Source organism: Nyctereutes procyonoides, unplaced genomic scaffold (assembly GCF_905146905.1).
Source record: "Nyctereutes procyonoides isolate TBG_1078 unplaced genomic scaffold, NYPRO_anot_genome, whole genome shotgun sequence".
Classification (NCBI taxonomy): Eukaryota; Metazoa; Chordata; class Mammalia; order Carnivora; family Canidae; genus Nyctereutes; species Nyctereutes procyonoides.
Window position 1 is genome coordinate 7,612,772 of NW_026575120.1, and position 15,863 is coordinate 7,628,634.

A 15,863-nucleotide genomic window follows, 5' to 3' on the forward strand; every position below is an offset into this window, starting at 1 on the left:
GGCTGTGAATCATGACCTTTCTGGCCAGAAGAGCTCAAGGCCTTTGAGGTAAAATGTTTACAGTAGCTAATTGGTAACATAGTTCTCTGCTGGGAAAATACGAGGATGAATCAATCCAGCATCCTGCCTAGAAATCTCAACACTAGAGTCAGGACCCTGGTACATTCCTAACCACCCTCTTTAATTAAAGTCCCTGGAGGCTGACCCTAGTCTGCAAATCTGTCTTAGCACTGATATGTGCAGTGGTCAATCATGTCAAGTAGTGTTCTTAGTGTTTTTTCCCCTTGTGTCATCCATCAGTGCAAGCCACCAGCCATTGATTATTTTCAGAAATAAACACATTTTGTTATCCTGAGGAACCAGGAGGGGTCAAAAGAGGGAGTGAAAAGGGAGGGTTTCTATCCTCCTTGAGGATGAGCTGGAGTAAGAACCCAACAAGGAATTCTTTTATGTCTCCATTAGAGTAAACATGAAAACTGCTTTAATAAGTAAGCAAAATAACTCAATAGAATCTAGCATCAATACCTGGATAACTTTGCCTGGCGATTTTGAGATTTTTGAGTAATAAGTTCTACGTAGTACATTCTTAATGATTTAATGTTATTTTATAGCAAGTACATGACTAAGTCATTACACACTTATCTATCTTATTAATAAGTTTACTCCATTTTCCTAGTTCTATAAAAATGAAAAAGATCTGTTAAGAAGAACCCATTTTCCTACCATTTACAAATAAGGAAAATAAACCTAGATATATATATGTATAAATTTCAAGGTATGATTTGTTTTAGGCCTTAAGTTAGGAAGCATAGGCGCATACGTGTATGCGTGTATAAAATTTGCTTTCTCGGTTATGGCATTTGTAAGAAGAGTTAGTAGTCCTAACAGATCCCATTTTTACTTAAGATACTATTACAATTGCTTTTTTTTCCTAGTAATTGTTTTTTGTTCTAAATTTGGTTCTTAATTTTCAGGGCTACGAGGGTTCTCTTATAAAGCTCACATCTAAGCAGGTAAGAACCTCAAACTTGAATATAAATGGTCACTTCCATAATAAATTTGAATGGACTTTCGTCAAGAATGTTACTGGGTCTCAGCATTCTCTTTTTAAATTCTCATTAGGGTTTGATTTTTGTTGATTTAAAATTGTGAGGTTGGTTAGGAATTATCACAGGAAAATGATTCATAATTCTATTGTGTCCAGCCAGGATGTCTGAGACTGTCCCTGAGGAAGGCAAACAGCAAACGTAGTGCATCCAATAGGATTATATTGGGATTGCTCTGTATATTCAACAGAAATTATCTAACCCCCTTCCTGATTCTTCCTTTTTTTTTTTTTTTTAAAAAAAAAGTAAGGTTAAACAGACAAACTTTCACAATCAATGTAAGTATCTGTTGCTGAAGAATCATGCTGTGTTTCAAACTTCTAATAACCATAGGCCGAGTGCCAAGTCTAGAGTGGAGCACAAAATATGCAGAATGGAGAGTGGTAATCCATGACCCTGATAGTTTCTACAAGTTTCTTGAAGTTTTTTGGCTGTATGCTTCCTTCCCGCCCGCGCCACCCACCCCCCCTTGCTGAATATCTAGCATGCTCACATCTCAGTTACTTTTCATCTCTCAGTAAGGTGTTCTCTGATTCATCAGGAGTAAGCTAGGGTGCAAGCATCTTTCTGTATTAAAAGATGGAGTCCAAAGAGATTATCACCCCTCTCTGTTCAGAACAATTTAGTTTACATACCTAGTTAAACACAGGACTTTTTAAAGGTATCCTTTGGGAATTGAGATGGAAATGTTCATTTTATAATTTTGATCATGCAGTGAGAGTACAGGGCTTTTATCATTGTGTCATTGTATTCCTTGCACTTACAGTGTACCAAAAGGTGATTCGGTTCTCTTTCCATTTTAAAAGATGAAGAAACTGAGGTACAGTGAATTTGATTTAGGAAAGTAGAGCCTCTCGACCCAAGTTTTCCTCTATTCTCTTGTTCACTGCTGCTCACCTTCCAACCCCTTCTAGATTTTTTTTTTTTTTTATGATTCTCTAAATCCCCAGCTGTGCCCTTGAAGAACCACCCTCACAATCCCTTTTGATTCATGTTAGAAATTTGGCTAAGCCACTGCGTCATGATTCTTTTAAACTGGCTTTCTTATTTCTACCCATTGCCTGTGGTCATTTCTTTATCTTAGCTCTTCAGTTTGACATCACCTTTGATCCAGAAAAATAGATCTCTCCTGATTGGTTTTTTTTCTTCATATTTTTTTCTTTCCTCAGCCCGTAGGTTTTGTCAGTTTTGACAGTCGTTCAGAAGCAGAAGCTGCAAAGAATGCTTTGAATGTAAGTAGTGATATAATCATTCATGTTTCCTTGTGAGGTGGTGGGAGGCAATAGAACCTTTTTGGACCGGAAATCATATGGAGGGAATATGACTGCTCATTCTCCTAGGGATTCATCAATTTGCCATCTAAAGAGATTTTTCCTTGAATTATGGTCAGATGTGCAAACTACTGAATACTGCTTTGCTCTTCTCCAGCTTTTACTGTAATGTTCAAAATAACTAACAATGTCTTATTTCTAATTCAGCCTATTCACCACCCATGGTAATGTGAAGCTTAGTTTGGCCATCATTATACTCTCAAAGGCTAAGTCTAACCCAAGACTAGATCAAAATTTGGCTTTCCTTCTCTCATGAGTCTTCCATTTAGTTATGTGCATTTGTTTGGGTTATTTATTTAAGGTTATAGTTTTCATTCTCCTTGTTTTCCCCAAAGACATTCTGCATTGTGCCTATAATAAATGGTTCTCAACTCTCATTGAGTGTAGATAAATGTATTTGGTTTGTAGGCAACTTGTCTGCCATATATTGCCAGCTTCATTTTAGAAGATATTTTCCCCTTTTAGTATATTGAAAATGAAAAGCAAAACAATTTAAGGGGAACCAAGACTGAGAGAAGGTGAAGGGAGCAGAATTTGAGCTCCAGATACTGAGGGCTGACCTGAGGTGAAGGGTCTTAGTGAAAAGTTGGGCTCCATCTTGCTCCAGGCAGTCAGCCTAAGTGGCTATGAATAAGGATGAAAGTGGCCATCCAGGGTACTTCCCAAAAGGCAAGGGGCCACTTGACTGGTTGCAATCTGAGTGTCATGGTGTAGGCCTTTGTGTTGCTATGGAACCAATAGGTGCCCCTCCTGGCTGCTCCTTTGAGCTGCTGCTAAGGCTGACCATGCTACGGAGGGCTATAGGAGAGACCTGGTATCCTGGAGACTTGGAGGCCCAAAGGAAAAGGCCTCTCCAGAGGGGTCTGTTTATTCAGCATAATGGTGTAATTGTGACACAATCTTGAAAGGTTTTTGGTTTGGGGGGGGGGGGAGTACACACTCTCAGAAGAAATGATTTGCTTGTAACGGTTGGTTTTTCATGAATATCTTTGGAATCCTGGAGCTCAAAAGAGCTCAGGATTTTCCTACATTTGGATAAATAGCCTTCTGGTTAGAAAAACTACTTTTCTTACTCTTTCTCTTCCATGGAACAGAATATAAATCATTTATTTGTATACCAGTTGTATACTCTGAAGCACAGTTATAATTGAATATTTTGATATAAAAAAATTTTTTTTAATCATTACACAGATCTAGCTAGAATTTTCTCAGTGTAACCAAATTTTAAACTATCAATAAAACTAGGATTCAGGGGCACCTGGGTGGCTCATTTCGCTAAGCGTCTGCCTTCAGTTTAGGTCATGATCCCAGGCCCTATGTCCAGCTCCCTGTGCATCAGGATGTCCGCTTCTGCCTGTACCCCCTCTCCTTGCTTGTGTGCTCTCTCTCTCTCTCTAATAAAATCTTAAAACACTCCCTAGGATTCTATTCAGATAGTGGTTTTCTTTCATCCATACTAGATAGCAGGTTTCTAACTGCAGAACTATTCTGGGTTTTTCAGAGTTATGTTAGGTGAAGTTTTCACCACGTTCTTTTTTCATTGTTCTTCTAAAGGAAGTAGCAGCAATTGAAACTTGTTTACAGAATGGGCTCTCCCTGGCCTGCCTTGACTGTCTGAAAAACACTAGGCTTTTATAGCGACTTCTCTCAGCCGATGAAGTCAACTTTCCCTATGGGCTAGGGTTTGTGTTTTTGTTTTATAGAAGTTTGTTTTTAAACTGTTTAAATGGTCAAGTCCTAAACTGTGTTTCCTTGCCTCAGTAAGCAAGATATAGCAAACAATTTCCATTTTTCTTGGTGCCTAAGGGATTATATCAGTGCCAATGATCAGATTTTGAGCTCACAATACCATAGCATTAGAGGTGTTTATGTCCATCTCTATGCCAGTTAGCCCCAGATCGTTGTTTTCGTGTCCTGACATCTGGTATCTGGTTTTAGGTTCAGCTCTTCTTTTTCACTAGCAGTGAGCTTTCCTTTAGCAGCATCCCCTTCCTTAATCATTATTGTTCTTTGTTGCTCATGTACTAATAACTTGGGAAGAACTCCAGGTGAAACCGTTCAAATTCTGTTCTAGTCTGTGGACTTAAGGGTAACTCTTAATATTTATCCGTGAATTATTGAAACTGAGCTTCTGCTCAGAGGCTGACTCATGATTGTAGGGCATTTTTTGGCTCATGGTTGATTTCTTGACATTTTTAACTTTAATATATAAGATATTACAGGTCTTTGTACCTTATTAGAAACCATGCTATTGTTAAAATTCTGGGAACACAGAGCTGGAAAGTTTGGATGGCTCAGGAAGCATGGGTTTAAAGCTACAACTAAGAAGTAAGCCTTTTGCATCTTTTGCATGCCTATTTTGTACAACGTCTCACTATTTGCTTGGTCCATGAAATGTTGCTGCATTTTTCCTGGTGGCAGCGACAGATACTTAATTCATATTGTCCAGGACAAATGGCCATGCATGATAAAGTTTGGTGTATGTGACAATGGAGCAGAGTTTCTTTTCTCTCTAGAGAAAATGGGCCTGTTCAGGATAATGTACTTAAACATGAAGCTGACACATTTTCTCTATGACCCAACATATTAAGTAAGCTCTTTTCAGGGTCATATTTTCTAATTGGTGAATTAAAAACATACGATGCTCATAGCCATTACAAAATTTTCTCCTCAATATCATTTGTCCAGGCTGGCTTGCTTTGGCTTGCTTTTCTTTCTTTCTTTCTTTTCTTTCTTTTCTTTCTTTTCTTTCTTTTCTTTCTTTCTTTTCTTTTCTTTCTTTCTTTCTTTTTATTTATTTATTTATTTATTTATTTATTTATTTATTTATTTATTTATTTATAAAAAGATTTTATATATTCATGAGAGACACACAAAGAGAGGCAGAGACACAGGCAGAGGGAGAAACAGGCCCCATGCAGGGAGCCCAACGCGGGACCCGATCCCCCGTCTCTAGGATCACGCCCTGGGCTGAAGGCAGTGCCAAACCGCTGAGCCACTCGGGCTGCCCTCCAGGCTTCTTTTAAAAACTTTTCCTCACATTCTTTTGGGGAAAAGTTCCATGTTGTAATGTTTTGTTTTATTCCGTTATTGAGAAACTAAAGCCTCAATCCAGTAAGTCCCTCTGTATAGAATAGTTGACATGTTATGTTATGAACTGCTTCTCCATGCTTCTTTTTGTTATTTCTCTGTCTTGGTTACTGGTTCAGTTATTAGTATTAATAATTAGTCTTTTCCTAAATTACTGTTTTTTTTAACGTTTTTTTCCATTTTTGGATTATGCTTCAGTCTATTTGATAATTTTATGGAAAAACCTGCTCAGATTGAATTAAGTGGTAACATTGAACTTTTATCACGAGGTTACTTAAATCTTCTAAAGTAAATACAGTATATTTTGTTTTTTCAGCAGAACCTCCCAAATTAAAAATAGCCCCAACCCAGACTTCCCTTCAGGTTATCTATGGTCCCATTAATCCACATGATTAGAAACCTCATTCATTCTTTAACCTGACAACAAAATATCTGGCCTATCCTTCACCCTTCATACACATTTGTAATTTCCATACTGGCAGTTTTCTATTTTCCATGCTAATAAAGGGGGTGTTCATTATGCAAATAATCCAATTTTTAGGATTTGTTTATAATTTTGGAATGTAAATCAAATATGATGAGTGATATTGAGAGTTAGCCTAGTTTAGTAAAAATTTGTGGAAATTTTCAAAAGAAACGAAGGAAATAGAGTAGATATAAGGGTAAAGACCCTGAGTAGAAGTAAGAATAAACCCTTGGCTTCCTACCAACAGTCAAGACCCTAATATTGCTACTGTTGCCTAGCTGAAATCTTGTAGTAAATAAGAGTGATTTGTAGTTAACACTTCAAATTAACAGGCTTGTCATGGTCCTTGTGTAAGTTTCCATTGTAGGCATTGTCTTACCTTGGCATTTGGGAATCACTCATCTAAAGTCCAGTTGACCCTTGAATGTTGCAGGGGGGCTAACTACTCCCTGAAGTGAGGGGGGTGGTGGATTCCAGTCAAACACACATAAAACTTTTAATTCCCCCCGAACTTAATAGCCTGCTGTTGACCAGAAGCTAGTCAATTATGCATATTTAACTCCTTATATATGTTGTATATTGTATTTTTACAATAAAGTAAGCTAGAGAAAAATGTTAAAAATCTTGAGAAAATACATTTACAGTACTGCATTTATTTAAAAAATCTTTATGGACAGCATTGTGCAGATCCATGTTCAAGCATCAGCTGTACTTTGAAAGGTTATGTGTGATCTCTGGAGTGAGTATATGTGCCGTTTTGTTTGCGATTCTTCTTCCCCTAATTTTAAATAGTTGTTATTGGGCTAGGTTTTATCATACAGTGTATTGTAAATTATCAGAATTAGAGAAGTCTGATGTTTGTTTTTTTAAGGATTTTATTTATTCATGAGACACCTACAGAGAGAGGCAGAGACACAGGCAGAGGGAGAAGTAGGCTCCCCTGCAGGGAGCCTGATGAGGGACTCAATCTCAGGACCCCGGAATCATGACCTGAGCCAAAGGCAGACGTTCAACCACTGAGCCACCCAGGCGCTTGAAAAGTCTGATGTAATCAAACTATGTACATCGCTACAAGTTGCCTTCACAACTAAACATTGCCTGCATAAGCACAGTGATTTGCTTTACTCTCAAATTCGATAGACTCTTTGATTTAAATCTATCATTGCAACCCCTACTCCACTGGATTCTTTTTAAAACTTTGAGTTTCAACTCACATACCATATAACCCATTTAAAGTGTGCAATTCAATGGTTTTGGTATTACTTTTTAAATTATATACTAAAAAAATTTGCCATTTTAATGATTAAGTGCATAATTCAGTGGCATGAACTACATTCACCATGTTGTGCAACCATCACCACTATGTCTTTCCAAAAGTTTTTCATCATCCCAAACAAACTTTGTAACTATTAATCAGAACTTCCCAATTTCTTCTTTTAGCCCCTGGTAACCTCTAGTCTATTTTCAGTCTCTATTAATTCACTTATTCTGAATATTGAAATGTTTGTCCTTTTGTGTCTGGCTTCTTTCCTTAGTGTAGTGCTTTCAAGATGCATCAGTGTTGTAGCATGTATCTGAACATCATTCCTTTTTTGGCTGATATTCCATTCCCCTCTTGTTTATCCATTCATCTGTTGATGGACACGGGTTAGTTCTACCTTTTTGCTCTTGTGAATAATGCTTCGATGAACATAGGTGTACAAATTTCTGTTTGAGTTCCTGTCTTCAGTTACTTTAGGTATGTACCTAGGACAGGGAACTTTAGCTTTTTGGAACTTCCAGACCTTTCCACAGAGGCTGTACCATTTTACATTCCTACCAGGAAGATATTCAAGGTTCCAAATTTTCCACATCCTCACTAATACTTACTATTTTTAAAATTATGATCATCCTAGTAGGTATGAAGCCATCATTGAGATCTTGATAAATACTTTGATTGCAGTAGTAGATCTGGGTTCTTTTGGAATCCCACATGACTTAAATGTTTCTTTTAACAGGGATTAGGAAGACTTTTCTTCTAGTTAATAGAACTAACTGTTACCATTAAATAGTTTACCTGCTAATAAAATGAAGGTGGAGGGCACACCTGAATGGCTCAGTCATTTAAGCCCATCTGTCTTCAGTTTAGGTCATGATCTCAGATTCTGGGATCAAGCCCTGTGTCTAGGCGCCCTGCTCCACGAGGAGCCTGCTTCTCCCTCTCCTCCCACTCTTGCTGTCTCTCACTATCTCTGTTGCTATCTCTCTCTCTCTCAAATAAATAAAATCTTTAAAAAAAAAAAAAAAAGGAAAAAAGCCAACCATTGGGTAATTCATTTAATATGACTTAGTTTTGTGTTCTTTTTATATATAATATGCAACATATGAAGGAAAGGTATTTTCTCAAGGTCTAAAAAGACTTTGGAATAAAGATTGAAAGGGAGTTTGGTTTTTAAGAGGAAAAAGTGGCAGTCATGTACACTTGCAATGCCAAGAAGCCTTAAGTAGAAAATGAAGAGAAATTGAAGATACGTAGTATTAAATTCTTTATGATTGAGAAAAATTATCAATTTCAGGTATCAGAATTTTGTCAATTATAAAAATTTTTAGAAAAATCTTTAATTCATAAAGCATGCTGAAAAGGTACTTGATAGTATTAACAGGTTGTAAACAAGTTGTAAAAATAGGCAATCAGGGAGACTTTGGCTTTTCCAACTCCATACATTCCTGGCATTGTAGTAAACAGTATGGTTATTTACATCATAATGATTCCAGCCTTATGCGTAACTTGAGTTTTGTTGAATAGCCTGAGATCTCTAACTATGGAAGTGCTGAACAGTATGGTGTAATTAGTTAGTTCTATACTAGGTTCCTCATCACAGGTAAGGGTACTGTTTATTTCCAAAAGTGTTCAGAGGGAATCACCAAACAAAAACACTTGTAAATGTTCTAAATGTGAACCTCTATCTACCATGAGGTATGCTTTCTTAGTCAAAAGGTGTGGCCATAAGGTACTGGTACAAGCTTTTTGAGTAGAGAACAATACCAGGGCAGTCAAGATAGGCATTGACAACACAAAGACATTTGGCTTTGGTTTGACAGAAGTCTGCACAGCAGTCTCTGTTTCCTGTATCACAGGTTTTCCTGACAGGTTGTGCAAGTTGGGACTTTTGATCTTAATATTTGTACAGCTTGTGAGTTAGGTGAATTATTTCCACTAAACAAAAGTTTTCACAAACACAAGGATCCAGATGGCCTATTTCACCTCCCCCTCACCAAGCACTATGTCAATATGTTTCTTATCAGTTTTAAATTTTTCTCCCTAAATTTCTCTTAGCCTATTGCTCAATGCGGTTGAAGAGGCCCAATTAGTGTGATCCCAGCTGGGACTTTTGGATGGGAAATATGCAAGGCTGCCAGATGAGATCATGAGTCCGATCTAATGTTTATCTGTTAAATCTGTTTATAACTGCTTACTCTTGATTTGCAAAGTTCTGAAGCAGCCATTTGACGTCACTGAGCTGGGGTCTATGCTTGTGCCAGTCAGTATAGAGCTGCCATGATGCAGTTACTGGACTCTTTTTTTTTCTTCTTCTTCTCAACGACTACATGTTTGGGGCTTGACAAACAGCTCAATCAAGCTAGCCCCCCTCAACGAAATTTGAAGTAGACTTCCATGAGTTACACTACCAAAACTGACTCACAACCCAAATACAATGTAAAAAAATAAAAGTAGTAAATGCCCAGTGTATGATTGTTTAATAAGTTCTAGGATCTGTTAGATTATTTTTCTGTGCTTTTCTCTATGATGGTCCTGCATTTTTGAATGGTTCTACAACCTTCCTAGGATGGTGCAGCACATAATTTAAAAGTAATTATGAAAAACAACTCATGAAGATGAATGCAAGGAATGTTAAATTTCTAATGAGAGTCTTGGCCTGAAGAAAAGTAGTTTATTTAAATCTAAGCACTCACATGAGAAACTGAAAACATAGTGCTACTAAAAGAAATCCTAAAGAGGTTTAAAGAAAGAAAAGTAGCCAGTAATGTTAGCATCATCCTTTCCCCAAGAAAACAAGCAGGAAGAGCCGTGGATTCTCCCAAATAAACTGGTTTGTATGATAAGTATATGTGGGGGGAGGGGAAGTATATGTGGAACTCTCAAGTTCAGATATTACATGGCTATGTGAAAAAGCCCTCAGACATTGCATTGTGGCCTTTTTTTGAGGCTCTAACATATTTAAACTTAAACTTCCTTTTAAAAATGTTATCTTGTATTGACCTTGACCTTTCTCCATGGTTCTTCAGGTATTTCAGAAATGCTGAGAATCTATTTGCCTCTATTGTAAATGTAAGTAGAAAATGTAGTTAGTGTTTGTGGAACATGAAGTGCAAAGAGTAAGTTATTTGCTAGAACTCTTTTTGCTAAGAAGCCAGGCCAGTTTTAGAATGAAAGCTCGCTAGGCCATTCACATTGCTGATTGTTTTGCAGGGCAGCACGTTATGGCCCCTTAAATCACTATTGTAAAATCACTTTTATTTTTTAGTGAATGATCATACCATCCTAATGACTAGGGGTCACACACCTCCCTTCCACACTGGCTTTGTGTTTCTGGTAATCTGCACAGATTTTAACTTTCAGTCCACAAAGCTTTTATCTTATTCTTTAACTGGAATGCTTTAGAACATTTTGAAGAATTGGGGAATAGGGATGGGACTTGACCTTCCTCTCTTAAAATGGAGTAGGGTGTTGTGACATTTGTCAATGATTGTATTCTTATTTTCTTAAAAGAACATACAGTATGAGGTATTTTCATTCTTTAGTGTAAACTTTTCATGCCATTTTTAATGAATATTTTATAATTATTACATAGAAATATAAACTTAAATTATAGAACCACAATAGTCAAGGATTTTTATATACATAAAAATAAATAGGGGAGAAGAAACAGTAAATGCTTCTGAAATATGAGCATATATATATCTGCATGGTAAATACGGGATTGGGAATAAGAAATTTTTTTTTCTTCTTTGATAGAGGGAAAGAGCTTATGCTTGCGTATGAGCAGTGGGGTCAGAGGTGTGGGGAGAGAATCCTAAGCAGCCTCCATGCCCAGGGTGGAGCCCAGTGGGGGCAGCTCGATCTCACAACCCTGAGATCATGACCTGAGCTGAAACAAAGAGCCACTCAGGTGCCCCAGAAATAAAACAGTTGTAATAAACATGATTATACTTACTAATCTACAGTCTTAAAAATAATACTGTCTACAGGCTGATATTTATAGAGAAACTATGAAATACATTTTTAGGACTAAAATTTCTAAAAATGAAGTTTCAGTAGAGAATTAATGAAAAATTAAGTGGGACCTTGAGTTTACCTGGACATTGAATAAAAGGTTCTAAGTTTTTGTCTTCTAGACGTTCTGGGGCAAGGTAATTTTTATTTTTTTAAAGATTTTATTTATTCATGAGCGACACAGGCAGAGACATAGGCAGGGGAGAAGCAGGCTTCCCTGTGGGGAGTGGATATAGGACTCAATCCCAGGACCCTAGGATCACAACCCAAGGCAAAGGCAGATGCTCAACCACTGAGCCACCCAGGTGGAGAAGTTAATTTTAAAGACTAAAGTTTTCAAATTAAAAGATCTAAATAATTCCCCTAGAGAATGCAGTTGGGTAGAAAATTCCTACCATAAACTGGTAACCAGTGGTTCTCTTTTATTTTGAATCACTTTAGTCCATTTTGTCCTTTGTTTGCCTTATATAAGACATCACTCAAAAGTAAATGGATGAATAAATACACAGAACTTAAAAAGTAAATTTGGAAACGTATTATGGGAAATGAAAATAAATTTAAATGGAATGGAATTCACATCATGTTCTCAAGCAGAAGGTTAGTTTATAATGGAGCAAAACCAGGCAAAGTATAAAAGTGTTTCTGTACTTTCAAACATAGGAATAAAAGTTAGAATTCACACAATACTACAATTTTTCATAGAATTTTAGTATTTATATAGAAGACCAGTGTAATGCGCAAAAGAACATTAAGGCAGAAAAGCTATTAAAGGTTACAGGTTATGGATACACCTCAATGGGGAAAAAAAAAGGCAATTAACAAGGTTATGAAAGAGAATCAGGCTGTTTACAAATCTTAGAATGCTAAATAAATGAATGACAAAACTAATGGAGGTTTTTAGGTTTAAAAAGGGCCTAGGTAACTATATGGTAGGAAGATGCTGATTTTTTCCGACACTTTACCACCTCATCTTCGCTTATCTGTATGGGTGTTCACCAAATTCTAAAACCGTCCTTAGGGATCCCTGGGTGGCGCAGCGGTTTGGCGCCTGCCTTTGGCCCAGGGCGCGATCCTGGAGACCCGGGATCGAATCCCACGTCGGGCTCCCGGTGCATGGAGCCTGCTTCTCCCTCTGCCTGTGTCTCTGCCTCTCTCTCTCTCTCTCTCTCTCTCTCTCTCTCTCTCTCTCTCTTTCTCTCGCTCTCTGTGTGACTATCATAAATAAATAAAAATTAAAAAAAATTAAAAAAAAATAAAACCGTCCTTAAAACAATCTTAAAAATGAAATTCATTAATATCAAATACATACTGTATGTTTGATATATTAGGGTAGTTCTGTCTGTGCAGAACATTGGACGTTACTGTGTTGGTACCTGTGTAAAGATACTAAATCTCTACATTGAGGCTAAGAGAGAACAGAGAAAGTTTCTTGGTAACCAGTTATCCTGTCTGGGAGGCTTTCTAGTCAGACGCACCGTAATAAAGGTGTCAGTCAAGCTGACCTGGTTCAAAATCCAGATTTTGCTGCTTATTGTTTGAAGACCCCTTCTCTGGACCATTGTTTTCTTCCCATTAATATTTTGTTGATAATACCTATTTCAAAGGGTGTAAGGACCAAAGTAAATGAGATAGGTTTTAAAGTACTCAATTTTTAATGTAAAAATTGTGGTAATTGGGATGATCTTCACAAAGGACTGGTTTTTATTCCTTAAGACCACTTTGCTGCAGTCTGGTTTTAAAATGTATGTGGAATTCCAAATTCCACTGGATTCAGAGTACTTCTGAACTTTATATTACAGTGTAATTAATGGTAAATTGATTCATCAGTCCTTTCTTGGAGCTTTTTTGGGAAACAAAGTTGCAGCGTTGTCCTTAATATTTTTCAGCCTTCCAAGATATAGTAAGTCCAACAAACACCCCCTCTTCTTCCTTTTATTCTATCAAACTAATCCTGCATATTCCTTTGTCCATTTCATGTTCCATTTGAATCTGTTTAAAGCCAAAGACCCCACGTCCATTCCATATGAAGTCTTTTATTTAGCAGCCAGTGAGATTTCTGAGTTGATTGTCAGACAACCCTTTTTGTAGGGAGAAGTTTAGCTTCAGCCCTGGCAGGTCACCAATAAGTGGCCTTGAGGTGATGCATCAGAATGGAGGCAGCACTATGATTTAAGTTGCTCAGCAGTGAGATCCGTTTTGACTTCCTTTCTTCTTTGGTGCTCTGTGCAGCACAGGAAGTACTTTGCAATGAAATTCTGAAATTTAGACTTCACTGTTTACATTCTTTACAACTAATTTCTGCCTAAGCCCCAAACTCTTGGTTGGAAGGAGTTCGCATAGTTTTTTAAAAACAGGTTTAAGGAGCAAATGCTACCTCTTTCCTTATTCTGTATTTTTACCATATTCATCAGAGAACAGTTTCTCCCAACCCACGGATTGATTGATCTGTAGTGGTATTTTTTTTTAATTTTTTATTTATGATAGTCACAGAGAGAGAGGCAGAGACACAGGCAGAGGGAGAAGCAGGCTCCATGCACCGGAAGCCTGACGTGGGATTCGATCCCGGGTCTCCAGGATCGCGCCCTGGGCCAAGGGCAGACGCCAAACCGCTGCGCCACCCAGGGATCCCTGTAGTGGTATTAATAAGTGACTTTGAGAACCAAATAATTTATTGGTGTAGAAGGCACTCATTTTTATCCTCAGTAAAGTTGAGGGTATAAAATTTTTGACTTCAAAAATATTTTTAATACTTTTTAAAAAAGATTTTATTTATTCATGATAGAGAGGCAGAGGGAGAGGCAGGCTTCATGCCAGGAGCCTGACATGGGACTCGATCCTGGGACTCCAGGATCACGCCCTGGGCCAAAGGCAGGCGCTGAACCGCTGAGCCACCCAGGGATCCCCTTAATACTTATTTTTAAACATAATACAGTCTGCCTTCCTAAAGAATTGCCATTATCCTAAAAATCAGTAACGAGTTTATACGTGTGTTCTGCTTCCTCTTGGTATTTGGCTTTAAGATGACCTAAACTTGGTTATGCATAAGTTATGCATACACCGTGTAGGAGACTCCCCTGATTCTTGTTTAGAGGAGGGGTGGTCATTGCTGAAAAACTGGGAAACAGACACAGGGCTGGGCTGTAAAAATGTGCATGGAGGCCTGTTTGTGGGCTGTTGTGTCTGATCTTTAAATGGAAGTCTTTCCAAAATGGTTTTGGAAAGTTGAGGCACCTTTTTTCAATTGTAGAATTTGTTTACATCAGCACTTGTTTTTATCTCCTTCGTCTTTTTTTCTTCTACATCAGCCACTAATAAAGGCTCAAAGGAAAATTTGCAGAAATATCCTTAAAGGAGATACAAAAAATTGAGGGTACCTCAGATGATCCAACAAGCACCTTAGGTGAACCTGAGAGTGTTAAATGCATTTTCTTTGTCGTCTGCTTGCCTTACAAGTGGGACTTACTCTTCATATGCTTTTCTACATAGACCCAGAATATTTAGTTTTTATAATTCTAAGACTCCTTATATGGCACAGCGTTAATCGTCTAACATATCTCAGGATTCATAGTATATTTTCATGCAGACCCACGCACCTCTATTTGCCTGGTGTGTGCCTAAATGTGTTAGATACAGAGGCAGCAGATTGGTCTCCTTTTTGATAATTAGAAAATGAGTTTGTAATGAGTATAATTAGTCTTTTCCTTAAAAAGCTGAAACCATCCTTGAAATTAGTCTCAGCACCAGTAGTCCTTTTATCTTGAAGGACCCATACTGTCATCTATTAATAATATATTGGAAATCAGATTTTTAGAAACTCCTTCCTTCCCTGTTTTATCCTGGGTGTTCTATCCTTGGCAAAAGCTGTAGAAGCACACGTGTGGCCTTTATAAAAGTGATGCTCCTAATTCTCATTAGGGATTTAATCTTTTTGTGTTGAAACTGATAAATTCGAACATAAACACCCTTGCTGTATCATCAGATACACTACGTTAACCAAAGAAGTATATTGTCTAGATCGACCTGGTTTAGTAATACAAACTATGGCTAGGAATAGGGTTGTGGTTTATTTGTTTTCTTCCCTTTATGCCAAACACTGATTTAAGCCCATGATCGGGCTTTACAGCAATAAAGCATATAACCTAGAAATCCCTTACATTGGTACACGTTACTTTCTGTCACTCAGAAATGTTTGTCATGGCACCCGTAAGGCTCTGGACCAGTACAGGGAGGTACTGGTAAGGCAGAGAGCCTCTCTTTGTCTTTCTGTATTTCCCAAATATGTGCAGTTAGCCATTAGAAGTCTCAGGGTTTTCAGGAGTCCAGTAGAGCAATGAACATCAGATGAGATTGTCACCGGTTAACATTAAGCAAATGTAGGCTGTCACAAGTTTGTTTTGATATCCCCTCAAGATCTCGTTAGGGTCAGAACCTTAACTAAATGAAGATCCTCCCTAGGATCTGCTTCCTTTTAAGCTTTCATTGGTAGTGCCATTCAGTAGGGAACAGGACCAAAATGTAAAAGATGGTCCTGTAGCTATGACCATTCCCCCTGGAAAGGGGAAAGGAGAATGCTTATGGCATAGTCGTCCCAGCAG

At 37.7% G+C, this 15,863-nt stretch overlaps 1 protein-coding gene across 6 annotated transcripts in view; it reads left to right on the top strand.

Annotated features, from left to right (window-relative positions):
* RBPMS (RNA binding protein, mRNA processing factor) overlaps positions 1 to 15,863 on the top strand; it is a 173,018-nt gene that overhangs the window by 76,055 nt on the left and 81,100 nt on the right. For all 6 annotated transcript variants that reach the window (XM_055334868.1, XM_055334864.1, XM_055334865.1 and 3 more), the window contains exons 3-4: positions 975 to 1,013; positions 2,276 to 2,338. In XM_055334868.1, coding sequence (XP_055190843.1) covers positions 975 to 1,013; positions 2,276 to 2,338 — 102 coding nt within the window. The remainder of the gene's footprint in view (positions 1 to 974; positions 1,014 to 2,275; positions 2,339 to 15,863) is intronic.